The sequence below is a fragment of the Ceratotherium simum genome, chromosome 21 (genome assembly GCF_057802395.1).
Source record: "Ceratotherium simum simum isolate JZ-2026a chromosome 21, ASM5780239v1, whole genome shotgun sequence".
NCBI lineage: Eukaryota > Metazoa > Chordata > Mammalia > Perissodactyla > Rhinocerotidae > Ceratotherium > Ceratotherium simum.
In genome coordinates, this window is record NC_141920.1 from 44,091,086 (window position 1) to 44,111,065 (window position 19,980).

General features: G+C 48.6%; 1 protein-coding gene across 1 annotated transcript in view; it reads left to right on the plus strand.

Annotated features, from left to right (window-relative positions):
- Positions 1 to 15,101, plus strand: part of BANF2 (BANF family member 2) — a 38,041-nt gene extending 22,940 nt beyond the window's left edge. The window contains exons 2-3 of the mRNA XM_004433725.2: positions 6,498 to 6,626; positions 14,293 to 15,101. Coding sequence (XP_004433782.1) covers positions 6,501 to 6,626; positions 14,293 to 14,439 — 273 coding nt within the window. The 5' untranslated portion in view covers positions 6,498 to 6,500 and the 3' untranslated portion in view covers positions 14,440 to 15,101. The remainder of the gene's footprint in view (positions 1 to 6,497; positions 6,627 to 14,292) is intronic.
- Positions 15,102 to 19,980: the final 4,879 nt, after the last annotated feature.

A 19,980-nucleotide genomic window follows, 5' to 3' on the forward strand; every position in this document is an offset into this window, starting at 1 on the left:
AAATTCCATTGACTCTTTTATTCCTTACTTAACCAGGTGGGTGACTTCTCTGAGCATAAAACCAGACTTGACTGAAGTCATTTCCTGCCAATGTGTCCTCCCCAAACAGTACTTTGTGGTTCAAAATAAAGTAATTGAGAGGACACCACGTGCCTTGAGAATCGTGCTGGGCGGGACCATGTTAAGGCGTTTACGGCGGTTTTCTCACATGGTGGTGGAACGCTTGTCTGACCGTAACGCAGCCCCCCCTAAAGCCCACCCAGGAAATGCCACGTGACGTAGACAGGGTGCTCCTCTAGGAAACAGAGAGCCAGCTATGCTCTGCTAGGTGCGTGATCTTGAGCAAGTCACTTGACTTCTTGGGCCTTGTTTTTCTTATGGGTGAAATGAGGGGTTTAGGCTAGATCAGAAAGGGGTTTTGGGGGTGCACAAGGGGGACGACGGGGATGGCTCCGTGTTTCCAGGGGTGGGGGGCTCTAGTGTCCTCACCTCATTCCCGAGTCAATAGAGTAATTCTGCTTTGATCTATTTTATGTAAAGTGATTCCAGGTAAAATTTCCTTTGAAGTAAAGATCCCTTAAAAAAAATTTTTTTTTTTTTAAAAAGGTGTAGGCCGTTATTGAGGTCTGCCTGCTCTGAAGTTCTCGGACTTCAAAGCCACCGGGAGTCATAGTTAAATCTTTCTACTGATGGCTAATGAGGATATGATGTGCCTGGTGATTGGGGGAGGGGGTGGACACGGCCTGCAAGTCGGTGAGCATTTACCATCTGGTGACACAGATGTTGCAGAGCCCACCATCAAGTCCCACTTAGCTGGAATCCCATCGTCCTAGAAAACCTGCTCGTAATATTATGAGAAAGAAGCAAATGACAAGGAAGCAGTGGTTCTCAAACTTTGAAGCATATTGGAATCATCTGAGGAGTTTTTAAAAATTCCAGTGTCTAGGCTACTACACTTCATGCTAATTACATCAAACTCTGGGGAGGGACCTAAGCATCAGTAATTTGTAAATTTCCCAATGTGAGTCTAATATGCTGTCAAGTTTAAGAATAAACTGCATTGGTACAGCCTCCACAGAAACAGTATGGTGGTTCTTCAAAAGATTAAACATAGAATTACCATATGATCCAGCAATCCCATATCTGCGTATATATCCAAAACAGTTGAAAGCAGGACCTTGAAGAGATATTTATACACCCATGTTCATAGCAGCATTATTCACAGTAGCCAAAAGGTGGAAACACCCCAGGTGTCCATCGACAAATGAATGAATAAACAAAATGTGGTAAATACACACGATAGAATATTATTCAGCCTTAAAAAGGTAGAAAATTCTGACCCATGATACAACGTGGTTGAACTTTGAGGACATTATGCTGAGTGAAATAATCCAGATATAAAAAGGCAAGTACTGTATGAATCCACTTATAAGAGGTACCTAGAAGTCAAATTCTTAGAGACAGAAAGTGGAATGGTGTTGCCAGGGGCTGGGGGGAGGTGGGGAAGGGCAGTTGTTTAACGGGTATGGAGTTTCAGTTTTGCAAGATGGAGAGTTCTGGTGGTTGCACAACAATATGAATATACTTAACACTACTGAACTGTGCACTTAAAAATGGTTAAGATGGTAAACTTTATGCTATGTGTGTTTTACCCCCAATTAAATATAAAATAATGTAAAAAGAATAAGCGACACCATGTAATGCCTTGCTACTCAGAGTGTGATCCGTTGGCCAGCAGTCTTGGCATCTTCTTAGGAGCCTGTTAGAAATGCAGCATCTCAGGGCTCACCCCATCTCTGAGACCTGCTGCCTCAGAACCTGCATTTTTAAACAAGACCCCCCCCCCCAAGGTGGTCTGTGCACACATTAAACTTTGAGAAGTGCCTGAATATTAGACCAGAGTTTAGAAGATGTAGCAGCCAGGGTCGTTTGCCTACTTCTTACAGAACCCAACTTTCTCTGAGAAGCCATATGCTGGGGAGGCTGACCTCATCCACACCTCCACGCCGTCCCACCCTCCTGGCCAGTGACTGATTGACAGGTGGGTATGTTGCCTGGGTCTGGCCCGTGAAACTAAGCAAAGTTCTGCTGAAGAGGTTCTGGGGGCACCCAAGCAGAAACGGCCTCTGCTTCCTTTGGAAGTGTTCATGTCAGCATGTGACCCAAGCAAATTCTGTGGGCATCTTGGGACCTTGGGAGCAGCTAGCCTGGTCCTTGATAACACAGAGCCACTGACTGACAAAATCCTGGGTCCACCTCACTGATGGATTTCTGGGTATGTGAGACTGGAAATGTATTTATTGTTTAAGACTGTGTGAGTCAGGGTTTTCTGTTACTTGTAGCCCAGAGTTTCTCAACCTTGACCCTATCGACTTTTGGGGCAGGCTAATTCTTTGTTGTGGGAGGGCTGTTGTGTGCATTATAGGATGTTTAGCAGGAACTCTGAACCTCTGGATGACATTGGATGACAATAGTGCTTCTCCCTCCCTGAGTTGTGACAGTGAGAAGTGTCTCCAGGCACACTGCCAAATGTTCGGTTGGGGAGGGGGACAATTCGCCCCCAGTTGAGAACCACTGTTGCAGACAAAGGCATCCTAATGAATGCGAAGACCTTTTATTCAGTGGGTCCTTTGGAGGGTAAATATCACTGCCTATGCTCCGTGGTGTTCCGAGGATCAAAGTGAGATCAGGTGTGTGAGAAAAGCAAACACACACACACACACACACACACACACACATGAGCTGTTGCTAATCATTACCTGTCTTTCATGCTGCTGGTGTGTTGATAACAATGTTGTAGTTTCCATTTATTCTTTTAATAGGCAGATGTTTAACTTAACAGATGGCCAATGGGATAGTGAATGGAATTTTCCCTCTGCGAAGTTGGTGAACCCGCCAGCACTCTCTGGGCTCTTCCTCCTGCTCAGAAATCCTGATGTCTTACTGGCCCGGCCCTGAGCTGGGCCACCAATCCCGATTCACTGTCCCATGAGGCGATGGCTGCTGCAGAGTTGGCCCTTTAACACATTTTCACAGATTAAGAGAGACCTTCATATTTAGCTGCTGAAGAGAGAGACCAATGCCCTCCATATAATAATGTATTCGCAGCTCACGCGTCTGTGTATTTGAGACCCCCAGAGTCAGGGGGTCTGGACAACCTCTCTTGACAGATGTTCCCCTTCCTAGAATCAGCCGACACATTGAGACCACTTTCCTTAGGAGCCGCTGACTTCTAAAATCGGTGCCTTTGGATCAGCACCTCTTGAAGAGTTTAGTTTCATTAAAGTGTCACAAAACATCCCCTAGGGCAAGAAGGCTTCTAAGGGGAGCTGGACTTTACGGAAAGGTCTGGAGGAGACTTGGGGGCATGGGCACAGGGGAGGGGACCAGTGCTATGAAAGGGAGGCATTTGAAAGCAATGGATGCACCAGCCATTTGTGTCGTTGAGTGCTGACCCTGTGCCAGGCGCAGTACTAAGCGCTGGGCTGGGGGCGGGCAGAGAGGCCATCAAGAGGCAGCTGCCGCCCTCAGGGGCCTCATAGTCTACTGGGGAATATGGGTGGATGTGGTATGGGGTAACTACGCCCAGTAACATTACAGACTACCCTGATTTCGTGCTCCCTCGCCACCTCTGCAGCCTATGTGCTTTGCGGGTCACTAACTCGCCTTCTGAACCAGAGGTGAGACACATATATCAGGCTGTAGTCATGTTTTAGGGCCTGGCATATGATCATTTGGACTGCAGAAGACATTTGTTGGCAGCTTCTAGGGAAAAATAGTGTTTTCTTTTGGGGGCGGGGAGTGTGGCTTACAAAAACCGTGCCAGGCCCTTCCGCAGCCCAATTATTTCCACGAAGGAGTCAAGCTGAGGATTAGCCCACATACAGTCATCCCTTGGTATCCACAGGAAATGGTTCCAGGACCCCTCAAGGATGCCAAAATCCGCTGATGCTCAAGTCCCTTAGTCGGCCCTCCCACGTCCACAGGTTCTGCATCCACGGATTCAACCGACCGTGGATCATAAACGTAGTCCATCTGCGGATACAGAGGGCCGGCTGTATAAAGGAAGGCTGAGCCTAGACAGTTGCAGGGAAATCAAGCTGGCGCCTTGATCAAAACACGTATGATCCACCTCTGGAATTCTCTGTAGCATATTGTTAATAAAACCTCCTTACTGTGTAAGCCAATTTGAACTGGATTTTCTGTTGCTTGTATCATAAATAAGCAGATGCGACGATGAGCAAACCTTAGATGTGGATTGGCTGAGAAGAGATGTTTGTGCAGAGAGCAGCAAGGAAGTCTTTCCTCAAACCAGGAGGACATGATCCTGGTTTAGCAAAATGGCTGGTTATAGTGGGCCTGTTTTACCCTTGGATACAGACCTTATGCATACAGACACATGACATTTGGAGATCTGAGAAGGAATATTCAGGATGTTGGCTACCTCTAGCTGTCTTCGTCAAGGTCCCATAGGACTCACATTTAGGGGGAAGGTGGCCCATTGGAGAGTGGAGAGGGATGAAAATACAGCTTTGCTAAGAGAGGGCCTTTGGGCCTGTGGCCTGTAATCTAAAGTGACTGGAGATTGATGAGCAAGTCTTGCTGGGTTGGAAAAGCAGATTTGTCTGGCTAGAGTTAGAACACAAGCAACAAATCAGGTGAGTTAGCAAGAGAAAAGATTGGGGCCCCGAGAAAACATTGCCCCCAGTTCCCATGTCTCTCCCGAGCATCTTGTGTTAAGGATGTCAAGCTTGATAAAGGGGACAATTGACTTATTGTGAAGATGCAGCTGGGATACAGCTGGGGGCAAGGAGAAAATCTGGGGTATCTCCCCACTTCAGAGATGAAGGAAGACGCCACTAATTTGAGGAGCAGGGCAGTGGGCAAGACACAGAGGCCAGTTGCCAGCTCAAGGATTCTGACCTGAAATGATCTCCTGCTCAATCTACCAGCCTATGGACTTGAATAGAAGAAACCCATTAAATTCTTAAGGGAGCTGAATTGCCAAAGAAAATGGCCAACTATTGCCTGAGATTGCCCATCTGTCTGGGAAATCCCTGAACTTGTACCCACAAGAAGTGAGGTGCTAAAACTGTGACTCTCCTTGGAAGGCATTGACCCCATGCCCACTCAGATGTTAACAAGGCAGTGGACAGGGGAGATACCAAACCCACAAATAGGGGCTTGTCTGACCAAGAGACTTGCTTTCCCACCAGGGCAAGGAGTCCTCAATATTGCATATATTATTGAACAATGACAATTGAATGTATTTTCTACTGTCCCTTTCTCCAAATGTAAAATTCCCCTTCTGGAAATTCATATTGCAGATAGCCTGGCTTTTCCCAACATAGCTGGCTACACTGGTGGTAGTGAACTTTAGAATTTACTTCATAGGTTACCATTCCATGAGCAGCCACTTCCAGACATGATGGAAAGTATGATGCATCTCCCAGAAAATAAGAACTTGAATCTGAATCCAGTAACTGGATGAATCACAGGGTTTCACCCTTTGGGGGAGGGGTAAGTCTGTTTTAGTCAAGTGTGGGTATTTCTGATGATCACGTAAGGGAAGAAGAGTGTATGGATGTTGGTTCATCAAAGGGGTGGACCATAGTGGTATGTTACAGTTACCGCCTTAACACCAATCTCCCGTTCTCTGGATAATAATCCTGATTTTGTTCAAGTAACTACACTTGAACTCACAGTTTGTATGGCTTAGAGAAAGTCAACTCCACTCCCAGATCTAGGATGGGGGGTACGGCCAACAGTCAGCTCACACTGGTGACCCTGTGCAGACCTTCGAGACTGGTTGAGGCTCTGCTTGGAACTCCTCAGAGAGATGTTGTGTCTCTTCCCTTCTTTCTGAGTGGAGTTGTTGGGAAATACGAGTGCTGGAGCAGCCATTTTGTCACCATGAGGGGAACTAACCAAGACTGAAGCCAACACAAGGAAGAAAAGTTGAAAGAATCAGAGAAATGGATCTGTGACCCTGATTGTACCACACCCACCCTTACTCTTGGGCTTTTGAGTTATATAATGTCTTCTTTAGTATTTGAACCAGTTTAGGAGTTTTCTGTTACTTGCAACCAAACAACCAACTATCATAGAGTGTGATAAATGCTAAAATGAAAGTATGAAAAATGTGTTGGGCAGTTAAGAGAGAAAGTAGGTTAATTAGCTAAAGATAAGCAAGCTGTTTCTTTAAGCATTTATGGTGGGAAGAGTTGAAAAGGAACCCATTGCAGTTCTTAGCATTAAGCACACCCTTTGGTGGGATTAGACACATCTGTGGCGACCATCACATGTCTCTTAGTCCAGGTGGGAATGGATGTGTAAATGCCTTGAGTGCAGGGCATTTCACCTGGCATCTGAAAATTCCCAATAAATGTTGGATGGTGGGAGGAAGCCTGCCATCTGTTGCCCACGTCTCTTGGTAGGCTGAGGGAGTTCCCCAGTGTCCACTCCTCCTAACCCTTTTCCTCCCACTGCTGTTGCAGAAGATGGATCACATGTCTCCCAGGCTGAGGGCCTTCCTCTCTGAACCCATTGGAGAAAAGGATGTTGTCTGGGTAGATGGGATCAGCCACGAGCTTGCAATCAATTTGGTCACCAGAGGTTTCAACAAGGTAATTCCCTTTTCTTATTTCTCCAATCTCTCTTCCCCCAGTCCTGCCAGATGGCAGCCGCTGCCACATGTCCCTGCAAGGGGCCATCAGAGAGCAAAGCTGCCACTTGGCAGGGTGCCACATGCTTCAGTGCTCCTGACCCCACGTGCTTGGGCAGACTCAAGGGCTGGTGGATAATAAGCAAATAGAATGGCTTCCACTCAGAGCAGCTGGGCCAGGCACGATTCACCTGGTGTTCAAACACCCTGAGGTCAACAGAAGTGAGCCAGCCACCCGAGTCTGGGGCTGAGCTGTCGGGATCAATGATTTGGGTGCACTCCCCAACCCCATGAAGAGACTCATGGGGTCTCGCTTGTCCTGTTAGGACACCAGCCTGGCCATGGCATGTGGAGTAACAGCATCTAGGCTCTACACCAGAGAACAGGGATGTGAATTGTTTTAAGATGTCACTTCAGTCCGAGAATGACCTCAAGGATCTCCAATGAAATCTGAACATTCTTTTCTATGTAATTATTTGTTTTTATGGTACTATCATAAAGCTGCTTGGAAATTTAGGAGAGAGTGGGAGACATTCCCAAAGAGAACCCCAGAAAGTGAACACATATGGAGGCGATGGGAATTCACACAGAGCATTGCCTGCTTGGTCGAGAGAGGTGCCAGGAACAGAGCTGTTACTGTTCATTCCCTTCAGTTTGTAAAGTCAGTCTGCACCACCAGGCAGGAAGATGTTGCAGAAACACCCAGAGAGGCTGGGAACCACTGCATGCATGGCTGAGAACCAGTTTGGTTTGCAGGACACAGAGCATGGCTGTTTCCAGGGGGCATCTGAACTACTGGGCCTGTGGTTTTCTGATTGACACGCTGCTCTGCACCAGTTATTAAATATTCTGAATATCACCCCAATCTGCTGGCCAATTTAATATCCAGTAGGTGGTATTGTCAGGAAGCAGGAGCTCCACGACTACGGTCGATTTGATTCTTTCCTCCAGATAAGGGAGAGAGGACCACTCCCAAGCAGGTAGTGAAGTAGGCAAGTCTGAGTAGGGGCGATATTTTTAATTAAAAATTCTTTTTTAAAAGAAATAATTCTCCATTTTACTGTTCTATTGTGGTGTAACATACCCACCTTGATATGAAGGGTTCAGCTCACTGAATTTTGACATATATATACCCGTGGACTCACTATCTGGATCGAGTGATTGGACATCTCCAGAATTCCTGATGGTTCTCTTGTGCCTCTGCACATTCAGTGCCATCCTCACTCCAGAGGTAACCGCTTTTCCAGCTTCTACCACCATTGATCAAATATTTCCATAATTGGGAGGTTTTGTTGTTGTTCAGCCATACTTATCTTTTAAAAAATATTTTTAGTTACGTACAGTAAATTTCACCTTTTTCAGTTCGGAGTTCTGAGAGTTTTGATAAATGTATGCAGTCATGTAGCCACTACCATAATCAAGACGTGGAACAATCCCATCACTCCAGAATGTTCCCCTGTGCCCTCCAGATTCCCCAGCCTCAGCCCCTGGCAACCACTGATTTGTTTTCTGTCCCGGTAGTTTTGCCTTTTCCATCTTAACTGTGTTTTAAATGAGGATTACAGGTGGGATGATAGGCATGTTTAAGACAAAGAAATGAATGAATAATGGAAAAATTTCAGGCATCTGAGAACTTAATACACAGAGTCAGGGCTGTAGGGGAGAAGGGAGTGTTCTCTGGAGTGCGGCTGGGCCCCTGGAGACGCACTCCTCTTGTGGTCACTGCCTCCTGGACAGCGCCGTGACCAGCACTCTATTTCTAGGCCCTGCTCGTCCCTAGGGCCATGAATTCCAGGCCCTGATGCCGGGATTTCACCTGTTCCCTTTGCTTTGAGCCCCTCACCCACCTGTGAATGAGATGAAGGTCGCTATCTCCACTTCACGAATGAGGAGACAGAGGCGCGGGGTTGTTAGCACCTTGACTGGAGTCACGAGTGAGGACAGGAACGGCTGTGGATTGTACAGTCACAGACCACTCAGGAAGACCCCGCCCAGGCGCTTACCCGGCAGGGAGGGGGGCTTACACTGAAATTTGGTGGTGAAAACCCATATCAGGGCCTGGGGCCTGGCTGGGCCTGTAAGAGGATCCAGGAGGAGACCCCACTGTGGTACCTACAGGATGAGCGGCCCCCTCCCCAGGCTGGGGGTCAGCCAGGGTTTCTTCGCTGTGAGCAAAAACAGCCTCAGGTTCCACCCTTGCTCATGACAGCTTTCTTGGCCTTGTCCCAGTGGCGCTTGGCTCTTTCTGCACCCTTTCTGAGGACCCACTGGGATGTGGACCCACTGGGCTGCCCTCAGCCCTACTCGCCTGGGCGCCTCACCTGGCTGTCAGCACGCTCCCAAGACGCCAGGGCGCCGGAGCACAGGGAGGTGAGGCACCAGCCCCCTGCCCCAGGGACCCCCCACTGCAACTTATCTGGGTGTCCCCATTGCCTCTCTAGGGATGTGGCCCTGAACGGGGACAGGCGTAGAGGCACCTTCTCAAGCTCTTATCAGCCTCTAAATCCAGCAACTTCTCCCCGATTCCTGCCCCTGCAGGTCAGACTTGCATCTCTTCTCCAACGGAAGGCGGGGTGCCTGGAAGGGCTTGCTCCTCTGTCCTTCTGCACTTCCCCAGAGCTTCGGCTGTGGCGCCAACTGTTCTCTGGCTCAAAGTTTCAGTCATGACTTTCAAAACTAGATTCCACTACAGATGCACCCAAGTCTCTTCAGGAGCTCAAAAGTAAAGAATTTGGCCGCATTTGCTCTGGATTATTTCATGCCTGCCCTTCCGCAGAGCAGTCAGCCTGAGGAGGTAGATCTCCGCCGTCCACACGGTACCTGGTGAGCACCTGTCTGAATTGAGATGTGCCATAAATACAAAATACACATGGCCATGTTAAAGACTTAGTTCCAAAAAGAAGAATGCGAAGTATCTCATTAGTAATTTTTTTATTGATTACATGTTGAAATGAAAATATTTTAGAAATATGGGAGAAAATAAAACATATTATTAGAATTAATTTGACCTTTTACTGTGGCTACTAGAAGATTAAAAATTCCATATGTGGCTGGCTCACATTAGATTTCTGCTGGACAGTGCTGGTCTAGCTTTAATGCTGGAAGGGCTGCAAGGGAGAAAGGAATTACTGAGAAGGGAAAATACATCATGCACACGACACTCAAGGCTTTCCATGGCCTGGCTCTAGCTCTGTCTTATATTCCTCTGTGCCCCCCGCCCCCACCCACTCCCATACTCGAGCCAGACTGTCCATTAACCGCAAACACATATGGGACCATCCTCCTGCAGACCTGAGGCCCCTCTCAAAACGGACTTTCATCCCCTTAGAGGCCCCACTCACAGCCCACCTCCTCTGGGCAGTAAGCCTTCCTTCTGAGCACCCACCCCAGCCCAACAGGCTCCATTTCTGAACACTTTGAGTATTCAGTGGAACCCCTTGCTAGGACATCTGTTCTGTTGGCTGGTTTTTCCACATGTGGCCCAAGAACTCACTGCTCATTATGTTGGAGGCACAGCCTACCTTTGGTGCTCCCCTACGTCTCTGAGGCAGAGGATGGTTCTATGCTCTTTGTACTCCTCCTCTCCCTATAAAAACCCCACCCAGGGGTGGGTGAATTTCCAGGCACTCAGTAAGTTCAGAGACATTGGGCAGTGTCCTATGGGGTGGGTACGTTACTATGGGGATAACCCTGGAGTTATTCCAACAGCGTGGAAGTAAGTTTAACATCTCAAGGAATCTAGTTTGGTTCAACACTCTTTGAAGACACTATAAAGTCATATCCTTGAGCCTAAATCTTTCCCCTGAAAGATTCTTGGAAGGTCAGAGTGGAGTAAATGTTCTGGGTACCCACCTGCTCTTCAAGTCTTTCCTATCTAATAGTGCATGATGTTTGTTACATGCCAGGCACTGTTCTAAGTGCATTATACATGTTTATTTCATTTACTTATCAGAAAATCCTATAAAGTATGCTATTTCATCTCCATTTTACCAATGGGGAAACTGAGGCACAAAGCAGCCACATGACTTGCTCAAGGTCACTCAAGGTGAGAGAGATGAAATTTGAATCTGGGCAGACAGGCTCTGGGGCGGGCAGTCACATAAGTCTGGGGTTACCCTGCGTAGGGTTGCCAGACAGAATACAGGACACCCACTTAAAATTTGAATTTCAGATGAACAAATAATATTTTAGTATAAGTATCCCCCAGGGAGACAGGGAGGAGAAAGGAGGGGCAAGCCCTGCATTGGATTGAGCATTCACCCTAAAGACAGGGAGTTTTAAACCGGAAATAACTGAGAGATACTGGATTTGCGAGGTTGTCATTGGCTGTCAGTGGCCATGAAGGCTTAAGAGCCAACATCTGGTTAGAAAAAAAGTTGTTCATCACACAACGAAGTCCCGTGGCGATGTAAAGTGCATCATTCACTCTAGGCGCTGAGGAGCCAGGAGCTTCGGCAGAGGGAAGGAAAAGGTTGAGATGGAGAGGGCTGAGACAATGTATCCCTGTTTGACAAGGCCAGGCACCATAGTGAAGACGGAAAATTTTGATCAGCGTGGACCAGGACTGGCTACCTAATTTGTGGGGCCCAGTGCAAAACAAAGATGCGAAGGCCCCTTGTTCATATATATATATTTTTTTGGTGAGGAAGAGTGGCCCTGAGCTAACATCCATGCCAGTCCTCCTCCACTTTGCACGTGGGAGGCCTGCCACAGCATGGCTCAATGAGTGGTGTGTAGGTCCTCGCCCGGGATCAGAACCCACCAAACCCCAGACCTCTGAAGTGGAGCACTCGAACCCAACCACTACACCACCAGGCCAGCCCCCGCTTGTTCATATGTATTAAGAATTTCAAGATGGTAGCAGCAGAGCATTAAACCAAGTGGGGGCCCTCTGAGCGCAGGGCCCTGTGTGACTGCATGGGTCACACACAGGGGAAACTAACCCTAGTGCAGGCTCAACTATTGCTACTATTTAGCTAGGAATTGGACACGGTGAACTGGAGGGTGGTCCAGACTTGCTCACTGTTTGGACTTGGAGTGGAGGGGAAGTCTGCCCTTGAGCCCTCCTCCTGCCATGTGGGAAAAGGCTGCCGCAGGAAGGAACGAACATCCCTGGCTTCAAGGTGGCCACTGTCCAGGGTGGTGGGAGGGGGGGAACATCTGCCCAGGGTTTCTGTGTCTCCACGTCACCCTCCATACAGCCAGATTTTTCTGAGCTTTGGCCTAAGGAGGGAGAGGGGTAGTTTCTCTTCTCCATGGTTAGGAGTTTGCTTTCTGGAGCCAGCAGAGAAACTGAGCAGGCTTCTGGCAGGGCCGTGATGGGAGCCCAGGACTCCAGCTTCCCTTGGGAGCAGGGTGAGGCAGGCTAACTTTCCCTCCCTGCCACTGGAAGGTGGCAGGGTGAGACCAGAGAGAAAGTGGAGAAGGGAGAGTCAGGTTGCAACTTGGCTCTGGAGGCCGCAAGACGAGACCCTTCTTCCTGCAACATTCCTGGAAAGTCTGCCTCTGTTGCCACGCATTCCCTGGCTTCCTGGCTGCTCAGCCTGGTGGGAACGTGGAGGCTCTGATTACCAGGCCAGCTGATGCCAGCGCCAAGGCCTCCAGCATGGCAGAGGACACCACAGGTGCCAGGCCAGACTGCGGACGGTTGGGACGTGCGAGATTGGGGCCGAGGAAGACAGGTCTTAAGCTCTTGGATTCTCGGGGACTCCATCTGGAGAATGGGATATGGGGTCCATGTGAGGATCAGCTGGATTAAAACGTGTCGGTGGTCTGGAGCCCATCGAAGGTGCTCAAAAGTGCCACTTACTATTATTTATTATTATTATTATTATTAATGATCTCTTTCCTTGGACAAAGCTTTGTGTTTCTTGATCCTGTTATATTCACCTCTGCAGCTCCCATGCCTACGCAGCAACTGGCTCAATTAACATGTTAATTTTTTAGAACGTTGAATTAAAAACCATCTTGGTAAAATCCACCACCGAAAATATGAGGATACTGATAAAGTAGAATGAGATCATTCTAAGCAACTCTACTGCGTTTTAAAAAGATGATTCAAGTAGCAGTTTAAAATGACCATGAAATCCTGGCGTTTATCTCTTTTCAGCAACTGGACCATGACTAAAAATAAAAAACCCCAAACTCTAACACTTGGGTACATTTTATGACCGGTAATTTCTCTTTTAAAAAATATGTTCCTTTTGGTTAAGATGAAGTTTGCTTTGTTTGATGTGACTGAAAGTAAACAGATGCCAGCGGGTGTGCCTGGAGAGGGCCCAGGACTCGGGTGTGGACACTGGTTCTCATTCATTCCAGGCTGGAGAGCCCCTAAACCAGCCCCAAGAGACGGGCATTTGACTGACCTTAAATCTCCAGGCTTCCCGGGTTAGTGGCTCAGCTACGGCCAAACAGTCTTGGAGCTCCCTCTCCTCCTCAACAGCAGCGTGGTGAAATGGTAAAAAAGAATAAAATGCTGTGGGGGCCAGCAGTGAGAAAACAAGAGAATGCCATAGAACTGTGAATCATGGTGTGCTTAATCTTTACTGGACATGTGTTTTTCATCCACAGAGACTCTTCAGAAGGGAAAGATGGGCAAGATTTAGCGTGTTTTATACCTTCTGTGCTCCGCCCACGGGGCTATGTATTCCAGGACAAAAAAGGAATTTGCATTTTTCTAATGCTCTCACACTGAATTCACTTAATTCAATCTCCAGGGTGGGACAGACACAATATTATGTGTCTTCAGAAGACACAGACACTGAGGCCCAGGTTCTAAAGACTCTCACTGCAGGTTGAGTGAGTTGCCTGAGGTCACACAGTCAGTTTGCAAAAACAAATTGACGCTAAGATATCCTTCATTCGGCAGTCCCACGTGCAGTGGTTCTCAGTTGAGGGAGAGTTTGTCCCTGAGGGGACATTTGGCAATGTCTGGAGATGGTTATAATTGTCACAACTGGGGGGGGCGGGCGGGTGCTACTGGCATCTAGTGGGTAGAGGCCAGAGATGCTGCTAAACATCCTACGATGCGCAGGACAGCCTCACAACACAGAAATTATCCAAAATGTCAACAGTGCTGAGGGTTAGAATTGAGAAAGGTGGGGCAGGGGTGAGGGGCAGCGTCTGTAACTCTGTGTGTGCGTGTGTGTGTGTCTGTGTGCGTTAAAGAGAGAAACACGAGATCAGAGGCTGGAAGGGAGCATCAGAGGTACGCTAGGCTCTTGCAACTCAAAATGTTGTCCCTGGACCAGCATCAGCCAGGAGAGTGTTAGAAATGCAGACTCTCAGGCCCCACCCCCGACTTACTGAGTCAGAACCTCCCTTTTAACAAGATCGCAGGTGATTCTTGTCTCATTCAAGCTAAGGACAGACTTTGGTTCATCCTAGGCTGGACAGCCCCTAAACCCGACTCGAGAGATGGGCATTTGACTCGGCCTTGCATCTCCCCCAGGGCCCGTCCCAGAATCCCCATTGCCCGGGTCTGGGTTTCGGTGACTGCCGTTGTCCCTCCAGTCTGACCCGGGCCCCTCTTGACTCTCACGTGAGTCCTCGTGCTGGGGGAGGAGGAGCCCGTGGGAGCCGTGTATTGTAACCTTTCCATTCTCCTCCCCGCCCGCCCCCTCCCGCAGGCCTACACCCTGTTGGGACAATTCCTCCTGATGCACAAGAACGAAGCCGAGTTCCAGAAGTGGCTCATTTGCAGCTGTGGCGCCACGGAGAGTGAGGCCCGGGAGAGTTCTGACTGCCTGAAGGAGTGGTGCTCCTGCTTCCTGTGAAGACTCCGCCTCCTCCGCCGCACGCCTGGGTAAACGGCCACGTTCTGCAGCGAGACCTGGGTTCCGAGTCGTTATTTTTGTTTTTAACTTTGATGATACACATTCCTTATAAAAAGAGTTCAGAGGCCGGCCCTGTGGCATAGCGGTTAGGTGTGCCGGCTCTGCTGCTGGCGGCCCGGGTTCGGATCCCGGGCGCGCACTGATGCACCACTTATCAGGCCATGCTGTGGTGGCGTCCCATATAAAGGGGAGAAAGATGGGCACAGATGTTAGCCCAGGGCCAGTCTTCCTCAGCAGAAGGAGGATTGGCATGGATGTTAGCTCAGGGCTGATCTTCCTCACAAAAAATAAATAAATAAATAAAAAGGAAAGAAAAAAGTAGTTCAAGAATATAAGAAAGGACAAACACAAGAAAAATGATGCCAAAGTCCACCACCAGAAATAACTCTCATTCATCTTACACAAATATCATGCCAAATCTCTCTTAGCATAAATGTATGTAAAAGAATGGATAGTTCTATTTAAAAGTGGGAATTAAAATTGTCAGTGTATTAGTTATCTATTGGTGCATAACAAATGAACCCAAAACATAGCAGCTTAACATAAACAATAATCTTATCTCACATAGTTTCCCCAGGTCAGGAACTGAGAGCTGCTTAGCTGGGCGGATCTGTCTCAGGGTTTCCCATGAGGTCACAAGCTGTCTGCCGGGGAGCAGTCATCTGAAGGTTGAGTGGGCTGGAGGATCCACTTCTAAGACGGCTCACTCACATGGCTGTTGGCCAGAGGCCTCAGCCTCTCTCTACGTCGGCCTCTCCATAGGGTGGCTCATGGCCTGCCGTCTAGCTTCCTCCAAAGCAGGTGATCCGAGAGAGACAGAGACAGAGAGAGAGAGAAACAGAGACAGAGAGTGAGAAGGAAGCTGCAGTGCCTTTTATGACCTAGTCTCTGACTCACACAATGTCACGTCTACCTTATTCTATTTTTAGAAACAAGTCACCAAGTCCTCAAGGGAGGAGAATTGAATTTTCTTGAAGTAGCAAATAATCTGCAGAATATTTTTAAGAGCATCACTGTCAGCTTTTTGAGGTATAACTTACATACAGTAAAACTTGCCCTTTTTAGGTGTGTCGTTCTAGGAATGCTGACAAACGCATCGTCCTGTAACCACCACCACAATCGAGATAAAGAGCATTTTCATCACCCCAAAGAGTTCCCCAGTGCCTCCCTGTGTCACCCCTTCCCCCACCCCCAGCCCTTGGCAGTCAATGATCTGTTTCCTGTCCTCATAGTTTTGACTTTTCCAGAAAGCCGTATCAGTGGAATCACATAGTATGTAGCCTTTTGAGATTGGCTTTTTCCACCTAGCATAATTCAGTTGAGATGAATCCATTATACAGGCTTTTTATACTTAAGAAAGTGTTAGCAGATGTTGGTGCCCAGCCTGTATCCTGCTGGCACTCACTGTTCTAGTAGAGTCCAGTAACTTCCCTCAGCAGGCACTTGAATACCCTCTGCCTAAGGGGGTCTCTGCTGCAGCAGTGGGATCAGCCCACGCACAGGGCAGGGAGGAAGCCCCAGGAGTTAACGCCCAGGAGAGTCCTCAGTGGTGGACGGAAGCCGATGGCTCAATGCCGCAACTTCCTTGCCTTCGGGTGTGACAGCTCTGAGGCAGTCTTCCCTGGCCCCCGGTGGGCTTGGGCCCCGCTGCCCACAGTGGTCCCCTGCTCTTTAATGCCCCAGCATTTGCTGCCTTCCCTTCCCTGTCTTGCTTTCCCACTCTCCTGTCAGCGTTTCCTGGGATCACCTCCCCAATAAAATATTCGAATTTTAGTCTCAGTTGGCTTCTGGAAGAACCCAACCAAAGACAAAAGTGTTGGAATTTAATTTTATTTTAACAGAAGAAAAAAAGTGGAACTGAAAGGCTTGCTGAACTTCACTGAATTTTTTTCTTCATCACTAGATATAGTAGTTTATAAATCAATTTCTTCTGAGTTTAAAGAATAATGGGAAAACAGTAAGAGAGAGGTTAGTATCATTAGGTATATTTTAAAGTCTATTTTTCAATGTTAGATGATATGAACTCCTAAAAAAAAAAGTAAAAAGAAATTACCACTCTTACTTCTTCCTTCCTATTTTTAATTGGTTTTATTATTACTTTTAATTTGTCAAGGTTTATAGCATTTACTTTCTTCCCATAAGCATAACCCCTGCAGTGGCGTAGTCTTAGTTGTATATTTAAGAGCTTATCATCAACCCTTGTATCCTAGTATCATTATTGTAAAAATTACGGCTCTGTCATTTATAAATTCTTTATTTTGATACATCTCTTTGTTGGTTGAGTTAGATCATCGTATTAGGCAGAATAGGCCAGATTATGCTGCTGTCACAAACAACCCTCAAATCCCAGTGATTTAGCCAACAAAGGTTGATTTCTCTCTGATGCTACATGTCATCGGGAGAGCTCTGTCCGTTGTAACCGCTCTGAGACTTGGGTAGATGGACATTCCCTTTCAGTACATGCTTCTATGAGTACCACAGCAGTGGGAACGTGCCATGGTGAAGTACACACTGTCTATGAAAGCCTCTGCTCAGAGTGATACATTCCGCTTATGTTCACATTTCATTGATCAAAGCAAGTCACACACAGGGGCCGGCCCGGTGGTAGTGGTTAAGTTCATGCGCTCCACTTCAGCAGCCTGGGGTTCGTAGGTTCGGATCCTGGGCGATGACCTAAGCACCACTTATCAAGCCATGCTGTGGCAGGCGTACCACATATAAAGGAGAGGAACATGGGCACAGATGTTAGCCCAGGGCCCATCTTCCTTAGCAAAAAAAAAAAGGAAGTCACACAGTCACACCTAACCCCAAAGGGCAAGGATTCTCCTGAATTCAGAAGAAGCAGAAATATCTGGTGACAGCAGTAATCAAGACCACAGCCGTCAGTTAAGTCCATTATTTTTTCCCTGAATGCCTCACAGGTGTTATATCTCCTAAGTTCATAATATGATTGGGCTATTTCTATTGGGGTTGGCTTAACTCTTTCTAGCTCTGCTTCTCTAGCTCTCCCCATGGAGGGGCCAAAGAGGAGAACTCCAGGTGGGACAACTGACTGGCACCCAAATTTAAACAGCTCCATCTCCCGAGAGCTCAGGTTTGGACCATCCAGAGCCGTTTCCTTGCCCCCTTCCTGCACACCCCCCTCTTGGATTAATTCTCTACTGAAATAGTTTGGTATTTAGAAGTCACTTGTTTTCTAGGACAGGAACGGGTTGGCTCTAGGGGAAGGAAAGAAGGAAGTAACTGTGTCCCTCACTCTATCTCCACACACCTCCAACGTTGCTCAACTCATCCCTTAACCGGTGCCTGGCTAGGATCATGCAGGAGGGTTAGGGAGCTGAGAAACCTGGAGGAGACGGGCCCCCAAGACCCAGGATCCTTCATCGAGGGACCCTAGCACGCGCACTGAAGACAAGAGTCGCTGTTCCCTGTGTAGTGTAATTGGAGAGACACTGGGGACGACCCCTTTTCCCAAAAGTCTTCCCCACAGACGTGAGGAATGCTCCCCATCAGCGTGCATTCCCTTGTGTTGATTTTTGTCTTCCTCACAGATTGAATGGCTGGCTTCTGTTCTTCACGTCTCCCTGTGCGCGCGGCCTCTGTCATGTGTTTTCGCAGTCCCTCCCTCTAGAGGCAGAGTACCTCCCAGCCCCTGGACCTGGCCTTCGCCGTGTGACTTGCTTTGGCCAATGGCGCGAGGCTGAACTGACAGCACGCTGGTTCCGAGCCTCATTGCGCATTTCCACTTGCTCTCTCGTGCCTCTGCCAGCATCGAGAGAAGAGCTACCCCCCGGGGTAAATCCTGCCCCTTCAGCCCGGGCCCCAGAACAAACCGGGTGGCACTGATACAAGCCCCACCTGCAGCGAGGACCCAAGGCCAGCCGGACCTGCATCTGGATGCAAAGCTGCCCAGCTGATCCAGGCCCAGGTCAGCCGACTCACAGATGTGTGAGCGAGCATAAAGGATTGCTGTTGAAAGCCACTTATGCTTGGCAGTTTGCCATGCAGCAATATCTAACTGATACCTTCCTTCTGGTCTAAAATGTCCTTACCCTGCCAAGCGGCCCCGCGTTCCAGTCCAACCAAACCTTGAGATGGAGCAGCAGCCCAGGGTGGGTGAAAGAACATTGCCTCTGGAGCCGGCAGGCATGGGTGTGAATTCCAGCTCTGCCAATCACCACCTCATCCTGGGTGAGCTGCTGAACCTCGCAGAGCCTCAGTTTCCTCATCTGTAAAATGGGGGCGGGAAGGTATTAATTGAAATAGCACGTGTTAGGTACGTGGTGCATAGTTGGAGCGCTGTCTCTGTTCTCCTCCGAGCCCGGCCTCCTGAGTGGTCATCTTGTGGTGCTTGGGAGAGAGTTCACAGCTGTGAATTGGAAGGAAGCCCAGCTATCAGCGTATCCAGTCTAGTCCGATTCTGTCCCAACATACGAGTGCTGGGCAGTTCATAACTGTTAGGGACACACACTCTTTAATGGGTGTGTAAGAAAGGACAACCAATGAAAATCAGTTTATTTCAGATTCTGACTGGGATCTTATAGGGTCACCTTAGCCCACTGATTCCCTGGAAGCATTTTCAAGGACACTCAAGAGGAGCCGGGCTTGCACATGGGTCTTCTGCTCGGTCAAAGGCTCGCCTTCTACTTGTCAGGGCAGTTGTTTCAGTGATTTGGGGAAAGGTTGGTGCCTGAGAACATTTACCAACTGTCACAGATTTGACCAGCATCTTAAAGAGGAGCTGAACCCTCTGCCAGGAAGAGGGGTCGGACGTTCACTCTTGGCCCCACAGCTGCAGTTTGGGGGTACCCACGAATCAATAAATGATTTGATCGGTATTTATGGAGTGTCTAAGGTTCTGAGCATGGTTAGGGGCTGTGGGAAGAGCAGGGGAAATAAGTGTGAGCTTCTCTGGCCTCAAGGAGCTGACAACTTAATAAGAGGTGGTTGGGAGAAGGGAAGGCAGGACAGCCAAGGTGTCGGGGGGTGTGTAGCTTGAGCTGCCCCACAAGCGGACCCTAGGACGAAGGTCTGAGAGGAAGTGCTGAATTCAGGAGTGTTCCCAGGAAATGTAGGTAGGGGAGGGGGAGTGTGGCAGGGAGGGGACAGCCGCCAATCCAGGTGAGCCAGCACTGTTTATGGCTGTGACACCTGGCACCGAGCCTGCCTGCCAGGGACTCCAGGAGCCAGCGTAGAACCTAGAACTCACACTAAAGTTACCCTACCCCGGGCAGCTGAACGCCACTCTTATGAGCCATCTGTTGAGGGCTGCTCCCACAGGAAGCTAACCCCTCACTCTGGAGCCTGCCGCGTGGGGGAAGTGCAGCCCCCTGAGAAAGCGTCCAGGTGCAGAAACGCGGGCACTGGCAGCTGGAAGGCGGGTGGCCGCTGCGCTGAGGCGCTCAGGGTGAGGGCGCGGGAGCGGCAGGGCACACACAGGGTGGGTTTTGGAGTCGGACAGGCCTGGCTTTGAAAACAGAA